This window comes from Geotrypetes seraphini, chromosome 1 (assembly GCF_902459505.1).
Source record: "Geotrypetes seraphini chromosome 1, aGeoSer1.1, whole genome shotgun sequence".
In the NCBI taxonomy this organism is placed as follows: Eukaryota; Metazoa; Chordata; class Amphibia; order Gymnophiona; family Dermophiidae; genus Geotrypetes; species Geotrypetes seraphini.
In genome coordinates this window covers 174,579,277-174,594,071 of record NC_047084.1, presented here as the reverse complement: position 1 = coordinate 174,594,071, position 14,795 = coordinate 174,579,277, and the positions used below count along the sequence as shown (strand labels likewise).

Below are 14,795 nucleotides of genomic sequence, written 5' to 3'. Positions count from 1 at the left end.
TTGCACAGAATTGCTTTCCAACCTCCAACAGCCTTGATAAGCCCATCTATCCTAAGCAGCACCTCCAAGGAACCATTAACCAGCTCATCAGCACAATAGAAGAACAAGCAGCAGCCCTAGTGAAAAGTGGAAATGAAAATTGTACCTTCGTAACTCATTCATAACTTTGAAAGCTTTCTTTGTGTGGCGAGGATTCACTGTCACCGGGCAGTGCTTTTCGGTATTATCATCTTTTGGATCATGAGGCTTCGGATGGCATAGCTTTGTACATCTGTGAACACAGAAAATGTGCACTTTGAGTAAACACTAGTACATTCCTAGGGCTTGTAAAATAATCTGGTCTGAAAAAAATGCTTGTGAATATTCTATAATCACTGAAACAATTATCTTTGCTTTTTTTTAAGTGAATCGCACATGACAGATACACTAATTGGCAAAGAGAATTTATCTTTAGCCATGGAGCTCTAGCAAATTGCCCAGTAATCTACTACTGTCACTTTCCCAAAGCCACCATCTCCCTCCAACTGCCACCGCTGTAGTGCAAACCACTACTTCATATCTCCTGGCCATGCTGCAATTTTGGGTTACAGATAAATCATTTATATTCCGCTACTGGCATCAAATAGTTCAAAGTGGATTACATAAAAAGAACTAGATTAATTAAACTACCCCTGGGGGGAGGGGGGGAGAGAGAGAAAGAGAGAGAGAGGGGGGAGTTTGGGTTGTGTTGTGGTGGGTATTGTAGTTTGCTATTGTTAGTATACTGGGATTGCACATGTTTTTCTTGTTGGCAGCACGTCTGCTGTTTTCTTGATGGCAGTGTATTGCTCTTTGTGTTATTGTTGCTGCATCTTATATGTATATCTTGTACTTGGTGTATATCTCAATAAAAGCTTTTATTTGAAAAAAAAAAAAAAGATTAATTAAACTAGGATATTCATAAATAACAAGACACTATCCCATTATTAATTACTAAAAATGAATTTATGGAACAAAAAAAGTTTTAAGTGTTTTTTTAAAAATGATAGATTGTATTTGAATTGGCAAGATTTGACCATACATAGCCAGCCTGATGGGGAAAGGAGACAGTAAAACAATATTTTAGATACAAGCCCCTTTCAACTTGGGAATTGTAATGTTATAATATAGTCTAATCAATGGCCTGCAAATTAAATTTTTCATATTTTGTGGGATCAAACCATATAATGTTTTAAACCCCAAACAGCATAACTTAAACATGAATAACCTCGATTGGCAACCAGTTCTGAACGTGAACTCGCAAGCCTTGAGCATGCGCAAATGCTCAATCCTCAGCAGACGAGGAGGCCGATCTTCTGGGTGCCCAGATGAGGGTAAGAAGCAGCGGGGGGGGTGCCCAATCATGTCGGTGGGGGTGCCAGATCTTGGCGGGGGGGTGCAAATCATGGCAGGGGGGTGCCAGATCATGGTGGGGGGGGGGGGCCGGATCGCGGGGGGAAGGGTGCCAGATTGTGGGGGGGAGCGCTCGTAAATCAAGCCATGCTCGGTTTCCGAGGCACCGATTTTGCAAATGTTTTGCTCGTCTTGCAAAACACTCGCAAACCGGTGCACTCGTAAACCGAGGTACCACTGTACAGTAAAACCTTGGTTTGCGAGCATAATTCATTCCAAAACCATGTTTGTAATCCTAAACACTTGCATATCAAAGCAAATTTCCCCATAGGACATAATGGAAACTCAGACAATTCGTTCCACACCCCAAAAACTTTCATGCAAAATACTATACGTACTTGTATTGCAAGACTTCGCTCATTTAGAACAGTCACTACATTCCTGCAGCGTCAGAGAGAGAAGAACCATCGGCTCAATTATGATGATGTGACGCGTGTATACTGTATGTACTCGTATTGCAAGACTTTGCTTGTTTAGAACAGTCATTACACTCTTGTAGTGTCAGAGAGAGAAGAACCATCGGCTCAGTTGTGATATGTGTATACTGTATGTACTTGTATTGCAAGACATCGCTTGTATATCAAGTTAAAATTTAATCAAATGTTTTGCTTGTCTTGCAAACCAAGTTACTTGCAATCCAAGATTTTACTGTACTTCTAAGTTTCTTAAAGTCCAAAAAGCACTTCCATAACAAGAAAATATATTATATAAACAGATGTTAATTTGAGGAACGACACTACTTGACTATAACTTAGCTCTGTGTAATATTTCAGTATCATATATATGTAAGAACATTAAGAAAGAACTAGATTCATAATTTTATACAGCAAGTTTATAAGATTATGCAAGCAATGCAGTAATTTTAGTTACAATTTAGGGATATTTAAACAAGGGAAATGTGCCACAAGATAAAATATTGCTAGAGAAGCAGAATGATTAATTAAGCTAAATTAAAAGTAGCCAACTCTGATAAAGGCCTAAAAAGTATTCTTTCTTCTTATTGTTGCTTCTGGTTAGAAGGATAAAGGAGGTCTGTTGTTTGCAGAGGGTGGCTGGAGAAGATGGTGTCTTTGCTGGAAGAAAAGTTTATTTGTAGAATGGTTGGTAATTTATAGAAATAAAACCAAATACAAAGGAAATAAGAATACTTTTTTATTGGACTAACTCAGTGCGTTTTATGATGAGCTTTCAAATGGTTGGGCATGGAACATGGAGTCTTGATTGCAAATGAGAAGTCCAGCAAGGTGGGCAGGTGTCCTGCAGTGATCCAAAGAGAGAAGGAGTTTAAGTGAATATCCCCTTTTTAATGGACCATAAGTGCTGGAAGTCAGGTCTAGTCACAAGTCAGGAAGTGTCCAATCACAACTCAGGAATTCAGTTCAAACTAATCCTATGTTTCCTGCTGACCAGATACTGGCAAGATTAAGAGTGTCATTGTCTGAAAGTTTCATCCAGTTGGCAGCTCTTTTGTTACATCCCAGCTTCAGATTGCTTAGGTAAGTTAACATTTTTGCTCCAAACCCTGTGTCTTTTTGTTCCTCTCCAGCCTCTGATTGCTGTTCATAGCTTTGAGAATAGAGTTCTGTTTGACACTGCTTAACCTTCTATTATTGTGCATATCTTGCAGAGTAAAGTTCTATTTGACACTAGTACCAAACCCAGCTATCTTTTGTATTCACTGAAAGGGGTACTTAATTTCTTTGTTTCAGGCTTGCAATACTATGAAGACAGATGGCTAGAGTTTTTCAGAGGTCAGCCCCAGAAATACATTTTAATTCAGGCCATATTTTTATAATCATATCATGCCATATAAACCAAAATTAATCATATCATGCTACACTTATGGAAAGATAATTAATCCAAATTTCCATAGTTTGCTGCCTAGAATTATTCCTAACAGTTTTAAAGATTATTCTAACAAAATTTATTTGGCTAGGTAAAACTCCTAGAATTGCTTTAGTATCTTTACAAAAGCCGATTGCAGAGGGAGGGGTAAATTTTCCCAACTTTTATAGGTATCATCAATCCTATATTATGCGCCAGGGTATGTATTGGGTCCTATGAATCCAAATATATATATATATAGGACTCAGAGAGATCAATCTAATCCAAACAAAATACCTCTCTGTAGTAACCTTTAGTACTTTCAAATGAAGACCAGTGGTAGGTATTCTTCCATCTAAACTTAATGGATTTCAAAACCTTCTTACTTTACAAGGGGAGTGGCCTCAGATCCCCGTGCGCTGCCAGCAAGTTAACTAAACAGCTGCACTAGAAAGGGAAGCAACCTCATTGGCCTCTCTCCCCCTCCTGCCTAGCGTTCTGTTCAAACTGTGATCAAAAAAATTTTTTAAAAGAAAAACTTAGCTCAGGCAGGGATGGTTCTTAATGTTAAAGTTCTTTCTCGCTGTCCTTGCTTGTTCGCTCCCGCCAATGTATAGCTAGCTGGCGTTTCGCTATACATGTCATAGCAATATCCTCAAGTCCTGCCCCAGATCTTATAACATAGAAGCAGGCAAAATAAATGGCCTTGCAAAGAGTTGACTTTTCAACATTCTCAAACTTCCATCTGGCACTGCATTGTTGTACTAAACCAGGTAAATGATTCCAAAATTGCACTCCAGCTGCAATTGTAGATGCCCGTGTACTTGAATAATGATATATCTAATGATAAATCTAGGGTCTCTCATGTATAAGCAGTTCTGTAAACAAATTATTCATCTTCATTTGATAATAGTCTGCTAATTGAATAGCGGAAGGGAGAGTAGTTCACCTGTCCCATTATGAATATGTGAAAACACCAATTTACTAATATGTGAAATATCTCTATCAATGAGAGAAGAGTAATCATATCTCTATCAATGATAGAAGAGTAAATAACTCTTCTTAGCATTTATTATAGCATGTTTATAATCTTTAACTGCCTTTCTCCAATTCATTCTGTTATTATTAGTTTTATTCTTAATCTACTTTCTTTCAAGCCGTCTACATTTTTGTTTTAATTGATGAATATCATTGGCATACCACCTGTTTTCCCTTTCTCACATTCTTTATAGGGGCTATTTTATCCAATAATTCTACACAATTACCGTTCAAATTATTTAATCAATGAATTTGTTCTTCTTGAGATTCAGGTGGAAAGATACAAATTACTTGCAAAGTCAGTAGTTCAAATCACAGTAAGTAGTAGCTGAAGTGATAATGCCTCCAGAGCAGGTCTGCTTTTCAGCATCCCAGTTTGATATCACTTCCAGTTTCTATGGGAATGGATCTACCATTATCTCCCTTCCTGGCTCATCTGCCTCAAGCAGGCTACGAATATTAACTGAGCCACCTAGAACCAGTGGCAGAAGGGAAGCTAGGTAGTTGACTAGAATGGTAGCAAATATGAAAAGGGACAACGGGAAATACTGAAAGCAAAAGTGAGAAAAAAATGTAACAAGACAATGAATAAACAATGACAATAAAACACCAGCATGGTGTATAAAAGTTTATTGAAGGAGCCCAAACCCAATGCAACCAAGTTTCAGTGTTTGCCTACCTCAGGGGCATAATTTCAATTGATCAAAAACACAGAGCTTGCCATCAATTATGATGGAAGGGCAATCCTCTGTGTAAGCTCAAAAGCAATGTGAACAAAGTCATACCAGTTATTAGTATCAGAGAAAGAGTTTTTGGTCAACTGAAATAAATATAGATGTAAGAAACCATTTAATTTTGAAAGTTTAGTGGAGGAGTGGACTAGTAGGCAACTTATCCTTATGAAGTTCAGCAAGTCACTTCACCCTCCAATGTCCCAGGTACAACTAGGACAGGGAAGTAACTTGTGTATCTGAATATTACTCACCTTAAGCTCAAATTTGGAAAAAAGGCAAATACTGTATTATTCGCTCCAAAAAGTGGGGGAAAATAAGGGTGCATCTTATGTAGCGAATACCACAAAAAAAAACCCAAAAAACCCCCCGGTACCTGTTTTTAATCCCGACAGGCCTGTTCCTGATCCTTGAAGGAGACTTCTGGCTTTGGCGTTGTGTAACAGCTCGCTTCTGCTGGTCACTGGCCCATGTTTTATGGTGCGTTTGGGTTCGGGTGCCGGGCAGCTTGGGGGCAGCTGCCATAAGTGTGGCTTGCCGTGCCTCCATGGTAATTGCAGTCCAGGCTATCTTCGGGGGTGGATCAGACAGGTGTTGCATGCTGTGTGCAGGCCCGACTCTGCTGCCGGTGTGTTGAGCGGGCCATGGCCACCTGGCCTGCATTAGCGGCCGGCGGGGAACGTAACAGGGTGGATCGGCAACCCGGTAGGTGATGGCTCCTGGGTCAGCGTTCAGAGCTGCGTTTCGAGCAACAGCGGGGAGATGGGTTCGAGGGAGAGTCCCTTGAGTCGGTGGTTGGGCAGAGAGTGTTAGACACAATCTGGCTCGTAGGTGCTGTAGAGGCGCGGCATGTGGCTTTCGCAGGATCTTAGTGTGGGTGCCTCCTCCAGGGGGCCTAGCAGGTCATCCATTGTGGTGGGAGTTCTGTATGGGTTACTGCTTCTCTTCTTTGCCGGGATTAAAAACAGGGGGGGATATCCTACCTGCCTTGTGCCCTGTCCGCCTTGTACTCTGTCCCTGCCTGCCCTGTCCTGGCCTACCCCTAGACCACCAGAAGGAGGTCAGGGTGCAGAGCTTGGCAAGGAGTGTGGGGTTGGGTGAAGAGCCTGGCAGGGAGTGTGGGGGGCTGGGTGCAGAATGTTTTTTTTCTTGTTTTCCTCCTCTAAATCTATGGTGCGTCTTATGGTAAAGTGCATCTTATGGAGCGAAAAATATGGTAATTAAATCTAAAATTCAAATCCAAATAGAGTTGTTCTAGATCTCTCTCAACTGGTACACAGTGTAATCCACTGATTTGTACAGTCTCTTGTTTATATAAACCACATCGATCTGGAAGGTTTTACTGTCTATAAATGTACTGTAATGTAATTCTTTAAGGCATGGTAGCCCTTTTAACACCAGAGAACCTTGCTTAATGAACACACCTCCCATTCTATTTTATTGGAGCCATTCATTACAAAGATTGATTTTGCACACTAGAATGCTAATATGGCTCAAAGAACAGGAATCTTCAATAGCAATAACACTATAATTGTGTGTATAGACAGTGACGTAAGATCACAATGACTTAAAGAGGTAGAAAACTTAAATTTGTGTGAAAATAGTTTTGCATCTACAATTTGCAGAATTTTAAATGTTTAAATCTCAATAGAAAATCCTCATTTTCTTTTCTTCTCTATGCTGATAAAATATATACCCCCGCCCCTCTTTTAAGAACGCAAAGCGTGGGTTTTAGCGCCAGCAGCGGTGGTAACTACTCCGACACTCATAGGAATTCTATGAGTGTCAGAACAGTTAACGCCGCTGCTGGCGCTAAAACCTGCACTATGCATTCGTAAAAGAGGGGGATAGTATCTAATTCAATAACTACTCAGTCTTAAAAGTGAAAACAGTTCATCTATGTGGAATTAAAAATAAATTAAAAAGATTTGTGCGTCATTTCCACACCAGTCCCAGACCTGTATGTGGGATAACCTAGGAATACACAGTGGATTTCCCCAAGCCATCTTAGTAAAGGCTTATGGACTTCTCTTTTATGAAATTATCCAACCCTTTTTTAAACTGTATATACTTGAATATAGACCCATCTGAATATAAACCAAGGAAACCTTCACACCCTCAAAAAAAATAAATGGAGGTGTGAGAAAAGGGTAACTGGAACATAAACCGATGGTGAATACTCAAGAACTGATAATTCTCTCTTTCCTTCCTTCCCACTTCCCTAACATCCACAATTCCTGCCTTCCCTGAGGTGTTCTGTCCTGTCATTCCTTCCAGGCTCTGCACCCAGCCCCAGTGCAGGCCTCTCCTGAATCTACCTTAAAGTCTTCAGCCAAGACAAGAGCAATCCCTCTCGAGTCCTGCCTGGCTGGCTCTGCACCATCCTGTCTCCCAGACCCATGCACGCCAACCTTTATAGCCCTGGTAGTCCAGCGCTGAACCGGTGCAGAAGCGATCTTATGCTCCTGCCCCGTGGAGACTCGCAATTGAAAATGGTTGCAGCAAGACTGCCGCGAGTTTAGCTTGCTATCTTGCTAAAACCTGCCGGATATAGAAGGTTATTTTAGGACACCTATACAGTTTCTACACATATAAATGCACTACAGAGGGAGGTGCTAATTTTAAATGTTGTTATCTATGGTTATGGTATTCCATTTTAAATCAAGGCTGATCACGAAAAGCATACACACTTCAAACCATTGACCATTATACAAGAACATAAGAATAGTCTTACTGGGTCAGACCAATGGTCCATCTAGCCCAGTATCCCATCTTCACGGAGGCCAATCCAAGTCACAAACACCTGGCAAAAACCCAAGATAAAAATACAAACAACAAAACATTAAAAATATCACAACCAATGTGAAACCTGTATCTAACGGGCTATCAGTTTTACTCTCTGTAGCTAATCAACTTGAATATACAATTTTTGCTACAGCATCCAGACTATTACTGTGTAACCACTTCCCCTGCTCTGCCATCATCACCATATGTAACCACCCCCCCCAAAAAAACAAACCCACCAAATGGCTTTTTAAACACTTGTTAATCACTGCATCAGTTACAACTCTCACACAAACAGGTTAACAGTTTCGCTCAAAAAGATCCAAAATCAAAGACGCACAATTCCTTGCCCCTTCAAAATGAACTTTTCTCAAATTAGGAGCTGTAAGAAACTATGCCCCCCTCCAGGGCCGTATTAAAGGGTAGACCCAGTAGGCACATGCCTCGGGCCTGAAAACATCAGGGGGGCCCGCCGGCATTAGGGGTGGACAAACAGGGCAGATGCACTGGGCCCCGCTATCTGGGCATCTCTTCCCCTTGTCGGGGCAAAATCCCTCCCTTCCCGGTACTTTTCCAAACCAGTTTTCTCTCTCAGAGGGGCCCTGATGCAGCAAACATTCTAACTAGTTACAAGCGCATGACTGCCCCAAAGCTTGTCCTCCAACGCAATCCAGCAGAAACCAGAAGTTGCATTAGAGGAGAAGCTTCAGGGCAGCCATGTGCAACTAATGAGAATGGCTTCCCTGTCAGGGCCCGTCAGAGAGAGAGTTTTGGTTTTGGAAAGCATCCATGAAGGTGAGGGAAAGGGAGGGAGATGGTCCAATAAGGGAAAGAGTTTGAGTGGCATTTTAGGTTTATTGTGTGGAGAAAGGGGAGGGTGCAGACACTGAATGGAAGTAGGGGGTTGAGATAGGGGGACAGACACTGACTGGAATGGGGGGTGAGAGAAGGGGACAGACACGGAATGGAAGTGGGGCGAGAGAGGGGAGCAGACGCTGGAAGGAAATGGGGAGGAGAGAAAAAGGGCACATGCTAGATTGGGGGAAGATGACAGAATTAAATACTGGAAGGAGTAAGGGAAAGAGATGGCAAGCTGTAAGTAGACACACTGAAAGAGGGAAATTGAGGACTGAATAGTAAGAAAGAATTTAGACAGAGGCAGAAAATAAATTCCGAAGGAAGACCAGGGAAGAAAAGGAGAAAGGGAGAGGAAAGAGAGATGCCAGAACATGGGGGAAAGGGGAGGACACAAATACCAAATCTAGGGGGAGGAAAGGAGGAGAAAGAGATGCTAAAATCTGCTGGGAGTGAGGGAGAGATGGAAGGGAAGAAGACAGATGCCACACCATGGGGGAGGGGTGGGGGCAGAGGGAAATAGATGGATGCCAGACCAATGTGGAGGAGGGAGAGAGGCAGACAGTTTCTGGAAGAGGCATAGAAAAAGAGCAGATGCCATATGGAAAAGGCAGAGAGAGGGCAGACAGTAGATGGAAGGAAGAGAATGATGAGATGAGGAAAACAGAAGCCACACAAGAAAGGTAGAAAAAAAATTATATTTCTTTTATTTCTTTTTGCTTTAGGATAAAGAATTATTGTAGCTTTGTTGATAAACATTTTGTTTATTTTTATTATTATTTATTTATAAGTTTCAGCATTTATCCTATATAATAAAACCCTAAGCGTGCCTGCGCACTTAGGGTTTCGTGTTCCCTACCGCCGTGTTTTCTGTTCTCTAGCTGCCCTCACTCACCAACCACTGCCGCCGCCGCTGATCCTCCTCTTCAAAGCAGCCTGAGATCGTGGCCAGCTTTAGCGAACCTCGCAGGCCGCTCTCCAACCTCAGTAGCACGTTCCCTCTGACGCACGGATCGCGTCATTTTTGTTATTTCTTCCCTCATGCTTAAGAATAATTTCCTTCGCTCGAGTAGATTTAGGCTCCTTTTACGAAGCCGCTTTAGCGTGCATGACTTTTCATCACGCGCTAACCCCTGTGCTAGCCGAAAAACTACTGCCTGCTCAAGAGGAGGCGGTAGTGGCTAGCGTGGCCGGCGGTTTAGCGCGTGCTATTATGTGCATTAAATCGCTAACGCGCCTTCATAAAAGGAGCCCTTAGTAACATCAGGGAAGATCCAAATATTTTCTCCCAGAAACAAGTTTTTGGAAAAACGAAAATAGGTCTTCATTATCATGTTTTAAGTCCTGCTCAAATACCAATGATACAATCATGGTTCCTCGATACTGAACTTCCTCCTGAGTGATTTCAAGAATACCAGTCAAATTATTCAGATCTAATTCCTGAGGATGGGAATTTTGTGATTTCCTTGGTAGATAATATATTTTATTTATAGGTGGGATAAATTCAGATGGAATTTTTAAAGTCTCAACTAGGTATCTTTTGAAAACTTCAGTAGGTGTCCAAACAACTAATTTAGGAAAATTCAAAATTCTTAAATTCAGTCTTCTACTGAAATTTTCCAAGTTTTCAATTTTTCATTGAAGATAAGTTCTGTCTTGAACCATAGTAGAGGATAAAGATTTTAACAAAGAAATCTCCTTATCCACTAATTCAAACTTTCTGATTGAATACTTTGCACTGAAGAAGATAAATCATCTAATTTGGTTGCTACCTTAGATATGTCTTCAGATGATTTCGTAACAGCAACTTCAAGTCTCTGGAGACTCTTCCAAATGGTTCCAAGAGTCCCTGCCGATGGGTCCAAGCTCTCAACCCCAGAGAATGTTGCCTCAGTGTCCTGTCCAGCGCTATGGCCCCCTCCGTGTGAGGACGTCGAGCTCATCGATCGCTTGGCTCTCTCACGCTGAGCACTGTGCTGCGCCGGATTCGGCAGTGAACAAGTTGCTGGAGGGGAGAGAGATGTTTCAAAGCCCAAAGCTCCGGCGGCTCCTTCCAATGGGGCATCAGCGGGCACATTTCTTCCTCCTTCAGTTGCCGGTGAGCTCGTCAGGAACCGGTCCATCAACGATTGTCCGGGGGCAGAGGAGTCGCCCCAGAGTACGCCCTTGCACTCAGTATGGGGCATTTTCTTTTCAGGGGAAAAAGACGCATTTAGCAAGTAAACCTGCAAGGTAAGATGGAACTTCAGTTCTGAGTGCAGTCACACCGCCACCATCTTGTCCAACGTTTATAAATAGAAAATGGAAATAAGGTGATCCTTTTTATTTGACTAATTTTAATACATTTTTTACTAATTCAGAGAATAAAACTCCCTTCCCTAGGTCAGGACAGGGATACTGTAACCAGCAGTATAGTTTACTGACCGGAAGAAAGAGGTTTTAACCCCTGAAAGCTAATTGAGAAATGTATTGGTCCAATAAAATGGTGAGCACTAAATTTTCTTCCTGCCATGCCCCCTACCCAAATGCAAATTATAAATTGGTGGGCTTCCCAAAGCCCTGCTGGCTGAAAAAAGGATCACCTTATTTCCATTTTCTATTTATAAACGTTGGACAAGATGGTGGCGGTGTGACTGCACTCAGAACTGAAGTTCCATCTTACTCTACGAAGGAAGGGGGGATTTGTTCAGATATGTTTGGGGTTGCATAGAAGAAAAACTGTACACTGTCACTGATATGGTAATCTTTGTTGTTTGTTTTGAATTTTATAATAAAAGAAAAAAAAAGAAATCAAGTGGAAATAAAGAAGGAAATAAGAAAACAGGTAAATAAATGGGGGTGAGGCAGGGAGTCCAGTTTACTTGTGCGCCTAGGGGTCCTCAAAGAATTAATCTTGCCTTGCTCCCCTCTGACTGCAGATTTACTCAATGCACAAATCTAAAAGTTTGACGGAATGTACCTTGCTACTTCTCCCCGTAGGATATGGTGAATAAGCAAGGAAGTTTTTAACTCTCTTCAAGCCTATAAAGGGAGCCAGTGTAATCCCTTCAGGTATGGTGTAATATGGTAAAAATGTGGAGATCAACATAATAGGTGAGCTGGTGAGATCTGTACCACTTATAGAAGCCAGGAGACATGTTCTAGGCATGGTTTGGGTGGTCCAAAAATATGTGTATTCCACTTTTGTATAGGAATACAAATATATATTAAAAAAAGTTTCCCCATTAGCATTTACACCTACTCCGAAGCAGGTAAGCCATCTACCTGCTCATGAACCTGGACACACCTTTGGTGACTAAGGGAAGGGGCATCTGTGCTTATCTCTGTAGTTCTTGATATTGGGCAGGAGAGGGAAGGCCCACCATTTTGAAGAGGCAGGCCTACCAGCAGGAGGAAGTGGATAACCCTCTTGCCGATCTTCCTGTAAAGGTATGGGAGAGTGGGAGGGGAGGGTCGTTCAGGCAGGAGGAGTGAGCATCTCTCCTGCCATTGGTAGAGTCTTCTGCCCACCGCAGCTGGCTGAGCTGATCGCAGCAGGGAAATTTCCCCCCGATCAGCTGAGTTGGCAGAACTCCCCAAAGCTTTAGTTTCAGGGAGTCCTGCTGGCTCAGCTGCAGTCTAGTTTCAGAATCCCCCGGCAAAGACAGGCGGCTGAAATATAGGCCAGAGTTTTCTTTGCGTGAATCAGGCGCAATTCTCTAACCTGTGCTGCTGATAACTGATACGCGATCAACGATGGCTTTTAAGGAAGCCGATGATAAAGGAGTCAGTTAGAGGTTTTGCAGAGAAAAGGCAACTTTTACACAAATTCGGGGTACAGGTCTTACCATAGCACTGAGCCTCTTCCAGCACCTATTAATGAGTGACCAGGGGTATGATGCCATCTGGATACAGCTAGACTTAAGTGAAGCATTTGATACCTTTTAACATTCAAAACTGCTTTTTCTTTTATGTAAGTTTGGAATCTGTTCTACAGTTTTATGTTGTTCCGAGTCCTATTTTTCCAAACACTGAATTTGTAAATTGGAAATATGAATTTTCGCCTTACAAGCGCTTAGCGAGAGTACACTACAGAGCTCAATGATTTTACCCCCACTCTTCAATTTATATCTCTCTCCCTTAGCAGAACTGTTAGAAAATTGGGGACTTCTTAGATAGCTAAATGAGCAACATTATTAGTTGCATTTAACTCTGAAATGGAAAAACAAGCTATCTTGAAACTTTATTTTTCAAAGAAACAGTCCCTGTTTTGTGGACAATTACTAAAAGTGTTTCCAGATGTAGCCAAACAAACGCAACTCAGGAGAAAACAGTTCCTATTGCTCAAGCCTAAAGCTTTGGCAGTGGGACCAACTTTTTTCCTTAAATTCCTATGCAAATATCATATGGTAACAATAAGTTTATATTTATGGATCCAGCTCAACTGGAAATTTTTCTTCAAGATAAACCTTTATTAGAAAACTAGTTGTTTAGCCCGTTACATTAACGGGTGCTAGCAGCCCTTCTCCCTTACTTTTACCTCCTCCCTGTCCAGCAGCACCCCCACCCATTCCCTGCTCCCCCTATATAGCAGTAGCCCTTCTCCTTTTATCTCCCCCTGTTCAGCATCACCCCATTTCCAGCTCCCCATATCCAGCAGTAGCTCTTCTCCTTTGCAGGAGCCCTTCTCCCTTCCTTTTACCTCCCCCCCCCCAGTCTAGCAGCACCTCTTCCCTGCTTCCCCTATCCAGCAGTAGGCCTCCCTTCCTGTTACCTCCCCCCCTGTCCAGAATCACCTCTTCCCTGCTCCTCCTGTACTGCAGCACCCCCTTACCTGCTCCCCCTGTCCAGTCCGGTGATCTCCAGCCATCAGGCTGGCTCCTGCAGGGAGTCTAGTTCCTGTCCGGTCCCCACCAGGCGTGCGAGCCTGCTCCGCCCCCTCCCGACCTGCCGGGAGTATTTGAATTAGACCTGACGGTTCCTGTTGAGGGAAGCACTCCTCACTGGACTCAGCGGTGAACTCCAGCCATCGGGCCGACATCCGCCTTGTTTCTTTTTCTTTTTTTAGTTGAAAGACGTGGCGGTGGCTCCTCTCATGATCCCCGCCTGCGTCGGAAGTCCGACGCAGGCGGGGATCGTGAGAGTAGCCACCGCAGTGTCTTTCAAAGAATCGTAAGCCACACATGCGCACTTCCTATGTGTCGCTACAGCTCACGGAAAACCGGCACACACTTAGGAAGTGCGCATGCGCGGCTTACCATTTTATTATATTAGATGTTTTAGATACTAAAGCAAAGGCTAATGATAATAAGTGACTTTAGATAGATTTTTGTCCGTCTGTTGAAAATAAATAATTTCTTTAGGCACGTGCACCAGGCCCAAAACAGTATTTTTCAACCGCCGGTCCACGGTGCGATTGATGTGGCGTTATCTTCGAGCCAGCTCCCTCTTCCTAACTGATTCAGTGCACAGAGTCACGGGCAGTGGCTCCTACGGGAATCCTGCACCTGACCGGAAGCCTTCTCTCTGACGTTAGGACGTCAGAGGGAAGGCTTCCAGATGAGGCACAGGACGTGCAAGGTGCAATTAGTACTATTATGGGGGCGGGGTCTGGGGTGGAGATTGGGTAAAGATGGGCGGGGTCTGGCACATGACTTAGCCCCGTGTTCTTCAACCGCCAGTCCGATGCCGGTCCATAGAATAATTATTTTATTTCTGCCGGTCCACAGGTGTAAAAATGTTGAAAAAACACTGTACTAGGCAACATATCAAATCAACAAATTAAATCCAGTAGTGCTTAATCAAGTATTATTAGTATTGGTAGCACAGATGAATATGTCCACAAACCAGCCAATCCCTAACTGGTTACAACAAAGGCAGAGTTTGGGTAGAGCCAATCAGCAGAGATATTCAGTCTGGCTAAGTAACTGCATGCATAAAGTTAGGACAGCAAAGAATGTGTCCTAATTTTAAGCATCAAGCTAACATAATATCACCCGGTACCTGATTAGAAACAGAAGAACATGACTTCAGATAAAAGCCAAAGCCAGTCTGTCCATCAGAGAGGTTACGTTTAAAAGCACTTGTTTTTTAAAATAAAATCCTCTATCAATAAGAGAAAATGTCCCTAAGACCCAATCCATATTTTTCCAC

At 42.6% G+C, this 14,795-nt stretch overlaps 1 protein-coding gene across 2 annotated transcripts in view; it reads right to left on the bottom strand.

The window, feature by feature from the left end:
- Positions 1-14,795, bottom strand: part of LOC117359300 (kelch-like protein 2) — a 244,718-nt gene that overhangs the window by 212,080 nt on the left and 17,843 nt on the right. For both annotated transcript variants that reach the window (XM_033941843.1, XM_033941834.1), the window contains exon 2: positions 146-271. In XM_033941843.1, the coding sequence (XP_033797734.1) occupies positions 146-158 (13 nt within the window). In that variant the 5' untranslated portion in view covers positions 159-271. The remainder of the gene's footprint in view (positions 1-145; positions 272-14,795) is intronic.